The sequence below is a fragment of the Condylura cristata genome, unplaced genomic scaffold (assembly GCF_000260355.1).
Source record: "Condylura cristata isolate star-nosed mole 26May11 unplaced genomic scaffold, ConCri1.0 scaffold00031, whole genome shotgun sequence".
Taxonomy (NCBI): Eukaryota; Metazoa; Chordata; class Mammalia; order Eulipotyphla; family Talpidae; genus Condylura; species Condylura cristata.
In genome coordinates this window covers 15,638,894-15,645,593 of record NW_004567132.1, presented here as the reverse complement: position 1 = coordinate 15,645,593, position 6,700 = coordinate 15,638,894, and the positions used below count along the sequence as shown (strand labels likewise).

At 32.7% G+C, this 6,700-nt stretch overlaps 1 protein-coding gene across 4 annotated transcripts in view; it reads left to right on the top strand.

Annotated features, from left to right (window-relative positions):
- The window catches only part of EXOC6B (exocyst complex component 6B), a 525,152-nt gene that overhangs the window by 297,187 nt on the left and 221,265 nt on the right, over positions 1 to 6,700 (top strand). For all 4 annotated transcript variants that reach the window (XM_012731527.1, XM_012731526.1, XM_012731525.1 and 1 more), the window contains one exon: positions 3,364 to 3,475. In XM_012731527.1, coding sequence (XP_012586981.1) covers positions 3,364 to 3,475 — 112 coding nt within the window. The remainder of the gene's footprint in view (positions 1 to 3,363; positions 3,476 to 6,700) is intronic.

Here is a 6,700-nt window from a genome sequence, read left to right as displayed (position 1 = left end):
CTATACCTATACCTATACCTATACCTATACCTATACCATCTATCTATTTATTTATTTTTAAATTAAGGTAACACTGGTTTACAACACTGTGTGTGATTTAGGCTACTAGGGTCACACTTCTTCAGATGTATGGCACCAAACACACCCACCACCAAACCAAGCACCCATAGTCCTTTATTCTAGGCCATTAGATTCCTTCCCCCTTTTTTCCTACTCCCACCTTTTCTTCCCCTCTAATAGCTGCAACTCTGTGGTCATATTTCTCAGGCTTGTTTTGGTTTAGTTTTGTCAGGTCCTTTGTTTTGTTTCTCTACATTCCACATATGAATAAATTAATCTGTTTCTTGTCTTTCTTCTTCAGAATTATTTTCTTTAGCATAAATCCCTTCAATTTCCTCCATGTTGTTGCAAATGGCAAGAGTACATTTTTTTTTTAATAACTGAGTCATATTCTAGTAGGTATATATGCCATGTTTTCTTAATCTACTGCACTATGCTTGAACACTTAGGTTGTTTCTGTTATTTGTCTAAAGTAAGTAGTGTTGCAGTTAACATAAGGGTGCATCTACGCCTTTGAATCGATTATTTTTTGTTCTTTGACTAGTTACTTAGGAGTTCTATTTTTAATATTTTGAGGAGCTGTCACCCTATTTTCTATAGGGCACTTACCAGTCTACATTTCCACCAGCAGTGTATGATAGCTTATGAGAATTTTTTTTCCACTCTGTCCTTCGTGTGAATATATGCACATACATAGCACTTCTTAAAAAGTTTGAGATTGTTATAATGAATATGCTATGGTTTTGTTAATACCTTTACCAAAATTTACCAGGTTTTGACATTTTGCCATATTTGCTTTTTGATTTTTTCTCTCCCTTGTTTATGTTTCTTGCCCCCCTTACTCTGTGTGTGTTACTAGAAGCACTTATAACTTACATTAAATTTGATTAATTAGCTAGGATGTTGTCTGTTCTCTCTGTTGTACAATTATTATCATTTTTCCTTTTGTAATAAGTAGCATTTGTGTTTGTTTTGAAATACTTTGAGATATATTTATTCTATTGTCAGATGTCTTCTACTTCCTTCACTCATATAGTATCATTTAACGATCTTGCCTGAATGACTTTTTTCCCTGATAATTATTAATTTATGATTTTAAACATCATCAGCCCCTATATATTTATTATTTGGAATTCTATTTTAAGGAGTCCTTCCCTTATGTTTGCTTGCTATTTATCTAGTACTCCAATGTCATAATAGATTCTTTATTAAAATGGTTCAGTTCTCTACTATCTTTATTTATTTTCATGCTCATGTTGTCCCACTGTAACTATGGTGAATAGTTTCCAGTTGGCAGCTGTGTGTGTGTGTGTTTTTTTTTTTTTTTTTTTTCAGAGTTTGCAAGGGCTGTTTTCCTGCCATTACAATGCAATAGCAAGTACCCCCTCCCGCCTTTTTTTTTTTTTTTTTTTTTTTGGCACACCACAATTTGATGGGACATTTCTTTTCTTTATGGGAAAAGATACTGTAGGCTCATCTTGTACACTTATTGGCCTAACCCTTGTATCATTATTTTCCCCAGGGAGCCTAATTCCTTTTAGTGTGAATGGTATCTTTTAAATAAGTTCTGGCAACATTTTCTACATTTAAAAATATATCTTTTTGAAGTGAGAAATAGGCAGGATTTGTTTTTTAATGTATTTTGCTAATTGCTTATTTCAATTACATTTATATACTTAGTGATATGGTTGGAGATAAGCATGCTATTTCTATTGTTTTTTCTATTTATTCTGTTTATCTTTTGTGCCTATTTTTTCCAGTTTCCTCCCTCCTTTTTGATTAAAAATTTAAAAGTATGCATCATTTTACCCATTAGATTGATTATAACTTTTTGTTTTATTTATTTGTGTGACTGTTCAGTGAGTCCTTAATTTGTCATAGTTTGCCTTGAATATTAGTGTATTTATATAATTTAGTAATCTTACAACAATATATAATATATATATATATAAAACAATATATATAAATATAATGTAATTCATCTTCTCACCCCATTTTTATGTTGTTGGTATAATTTTATGTGTAAACCTGCTTAAAATCTAAACTATATTACTTTTTCTGCTTAGAACATTTATTTAATTTATTTACTTTTAAAGATTTATTTATTTTCATACAGACCTGGGTTGCAGACTAGAGTTGTCTGGATGGTAAGAGGATTCACCAGAGACAGAGTAGGGAGAGTACAGGCAGATTGATGAAGTACACTGCTGAGGGGAGCAGTGTGTGAGTCACAGGAGGTCTGCCAAGCCATGTGGGTCACCTCCCATGCCTGGGATCGCACTTATGCTGAAGCTGCTGTGGCAAGCTTAGTAGTGCTGTGCTTTAACCTGTTGCATCACCAGGGAGGGCCCAACTTAGAACATTTAAAATCATTTTGAAATTCAAGAAATGAGTGATTCTCTACAGTATAATGATACCTTACCAGTAAAGAAATGTGTGTCCCAAAAGAGACATATTTAAAAGGATATGTTTTATATAAAGCCATTTTGGGAATATGTTCAGAGGATTATGCAGAATCTGTAAGTCCTGGATTTAGTCTGTTGGTTACAAGACCTTTTTTTTTTTTTTTAACTTTGCATTTAAAATTATCTATTGTATACTTTTCTTTATGTATACAATATGAAAAGAAAACGTCTTTATTGCATAATAAGGTTTGTAAAATATTCATGCAGTATTAAACTCTTGGCTTGAACCATTTATTTTGGAATGAGAACAAAAGAGATGTTATATGAAAGATACCAATATAGGAGTATGTGTATGTGTGTGTGTGTGTGTGTGTGTGTGTGTGTGTGTGTATAAACCTTTACCGCTAATTGTATAGAAAGTCTGTAGAAAGATCAGGTTGAAAATTATAAAAGTTAATAATCCATGAAAGAACTTCTAATCCATGGGATAAATTGTGGTTTCAGGATATGGAGTTATGCTGAGAACTCTTTACTCAGAGACAGTAGGCACTCAGAGACAGTAGAACTCTTTACATCAGACTGAGTAGGCTTTGAGTTTCAGACTTATGTACTAAAATCTTTTTTTACCATGTACTCACTGTGTGGCCTCATATAAGTTATTTCTCTTTGTTTTCATTTCCTCACTGGTAAAGCAGGGATAATAAAAATTCCTATTTGATTTTGTTGTGAAGTGTAAATGAATTTTAATACATTAAAATGGAATAATTTCTGGGCATCATAAATGTTATTTGTTATTATTATCATCATTACTATTATTATTGTGACAAGTATCACTGTGCCTTGTTTGTAAAATAATTTTGCTACCATGGCTGATAGACTCTTTACACTTCTTTTTCAGCTCAACTGAAATTGATGATATGATTCGTAAATCAACAAACCTATTGCTAACCAGGACTCTGAGCAACTCTTTGCAGAACGTCATTAAAAGGAAGAATATTGGCCTTACTGAGGTAAATATTCGCTTAGTGGAGACAGCCTAGGCAATGTTTGAACAAATGCCTTAAGCTCTCAGCTTTATTTATGAATCACTTATGACTTCTCTATGGTTCATCATGTTATTTCTGATGGGCTCCTGATGTAAAGTGCAAAGGGAAATCTCCTGTTTCTCCTTTGATCATCTTTGAGAAGTCTTTTTTTTTTTTTTTGATGTTGCTTTCTCTCATTTTCACTACCTTAGCTGATTGGCGGGATAAATTTCTATTACTTGCCATAGACCTAAAAAATTTTTCTTGGTTGGAGAATATAGTCAACATCAGGTATCCTGCTCAAAGGAATTGCAGTTCAAATATAGCATACAATATAAAATCATATTTTGCTTGCATAAATGATTGATGCCAGGGATATTGGCTTTAATATTCCTTAGTGTTAGACTCAGGTTTTGTTTTTTGGATATTTCACATACGTGAATGGCAAATTATTTATTGGTAAGTCTGGGGATTTGGTATTGAGGAAACATGCGAGAAAGGCAATCATCCAATTTCTGAGGAAGCTTATGAAATCTCATGAAGGAAGGAGAAACGTTTGCATATGTTAAAAACTCCATTTTGGCAAACTGAAGATTTGACTCCTTGGCATGTAGTCCCAAAATTTAGAAAGATATGAAGTTTCATTTCTCTTATAAACCCAGAATTGCTTGGGAGTCACAGCCTGCCATTTTCTGGAAATTATAGTGTCAAATATAAGAGTTCAGAGAAAATTTTTTTACAGAGAGGATGTTGGCCATCTGTTTTTACCTGTAGAAGTGATCTAGTTTGAAAGTCAACTGCCCTTGAAAAATTGACATTTTCAGATATACACTGTCAAGGATTATGTGAAATTTGTCAAGTGGTTAATAACACTGACCTCATAGTTAAAAAGACAGCTAGCTGGAAGCCAGGTGAACATCTATTTCAGATTTTAGACTGATTTTCTCAAATTTTTATTTAAGATTTTACTTACATGTTCTTTTTCTTTTTTAAATTGATATAACAATGTAGAGAAACAAAACTGAGGGTCAGATAAAGACAAGCTTACAAGCTAACCTCTGAGAGCTGACTATAGAATTTAAGAATCTAGAGATGGGAGGCATGGAGAAGGGGTGAGAATAGAGAAGGTGGTACAGTGGACCATAGTGGTGGACTATGGGTGATTTGAAGGTAGGCGCTCTAGGGTGGCAATACTTGAGCAGGGATTCTATACTTCCAAAATACAAATAGTAATGTCAGTGTTAAGACTTAAATTGTCATATTGGCTAACTTCTTTTCATAAGCAAGAAAGCTACAGCAAGGAAAGTTTGAGTGAAGGTTGAAAGTCATCCTGCTTTTGTTACAGTATACTGGTTTTATTTTTATTCCTAAGTAGAACAGGAAGTTTGTTATTTGTTTGTGAAGTGTTCTAATTATAACTCTTGATATATGCCATTCAATTTAGTAGTCTTCATAAAAAGTCATTTTATATAAATAGCATAGCAGGACATGTAATAGAAGGAAATTTGTCCTCAGAAGATTCTTGAATTTAGTTGTGGTTGTACCATTGATTTACTTTGACATCATAAAATCTGTTATTCCTGTTATTGAATATTTTAAGCAAATGTATCTTATTATTAATAATTTTGCATATAAATGCAAGAATATCTACACACCTTATTAATTATGGTATTATGATGGTGTTTATATGCATAGATTATATAGACATGCTATTTTTATCAACAAGCAATAAATCTTTGTCTCTTGCTCACCTTTGGAAAGAGAAGACCTACTTTCCATTTCAGCTAACTAAAGTGAATGGTGAGGCAGGCCACACTACCCACATTGTATGACAAGGTCTTGATGTGGGGGGAAAAAAAAACCCTTTTTTGATCTATAAAAAGAGTTTCTATTAATCACTATTTATGCTAATCTAGTCTCTATATCTAACATAAGAATTAGGGGGAAATTTCTTTCTTTATGCTCACTAATTATTATCCCATTAATCTTATCTAAAAAACCTTTCTATGTGAAAAACGGTTGGGGTGAAAGTTAGAGGAAAGAGTAGGAAAACTTATTGTTATTTATAATTCTTCAAATGAAACTATGCTACTTAAAACTATAGATCTTGTATTGGGGACTGGGCAAGAAATTATTACAGCCTTTGGTGCCCAGAATTCTTGGACTGTGACATGTCTCTCATTATTGTGGGACATAGATCTGTGCCAGCCCTCTCAAGCAGAGGACTATTAATTATTTTATAATTTATTGTGCCATTCTGTGTACAATGCTATTGTTATTGAACCAAACAATCCAATAAAGTAATTATTGATTTTATATTGAATGTATATTTGTACAATTGCTATGCTACTTGGAAACAGCCAAAAACAAACCATACTTCATGGAAATGGCCATAAACAAATGAAAAGAACCTAGCAGGAACCAGCTGTGGAATATCCTGACTTTTCAGGATCCCCCCCCCCACGTCAGGATCTTGTCATACAACGTGGGTAGCGTAGCCCTCACCAAGTGAGTTATCATCTGGAATCATTATCCTAATAGGCAACATTTGTGGAACAGTTATATTCTTCAAAGTCTAATCACTAATACCATGTTATTTAGTACAACACCATTTGAAACAAGCTGGGCATGCGTTGTTATTCTTGCATTATGGAAGCATAAATAAAATGCTGGCAAAATGCCCTCACTCATATAAACATTAAAATGATAGAAATGAGACCTAAATTCAGGTTGTTCCTTTCAAAATCTATTCACTTTTATTTTAACCTACTATCTTCTATATTGATTTAATTATTTTGTCATAGCAAAAATAAAGTTTATTATTTATTTATTTATTTATTTATTTATTTATTAATTATTTATTTATTTATTTATTTTTATAGGAGGTGCATAGTGACTTGGAAATTGTTCTAGTCAGAGATGGTTTTATGGCAGGAAGCATATATTCACTCAATAGAAGTATCATAAACACAGAAAGCACACAGAATCGTATTTCAGGATTTTAAACCATTCTTTTAAGACTGAAGTTCCTGTATGCTAATGTGTTTCTGTCTGTCTATCTTTGTGGTAACCACATGGTATCTCATCAGTTTTGTTTTTTTTTTTTTTACTGTCCATGTGTTCTATTCTTTATATATACTGACTTTCTTGCTTTTCTTTTATCTTCTTGACCCCTGTTGAGCTAACTCAACATAGTACATTTCAGTTTTA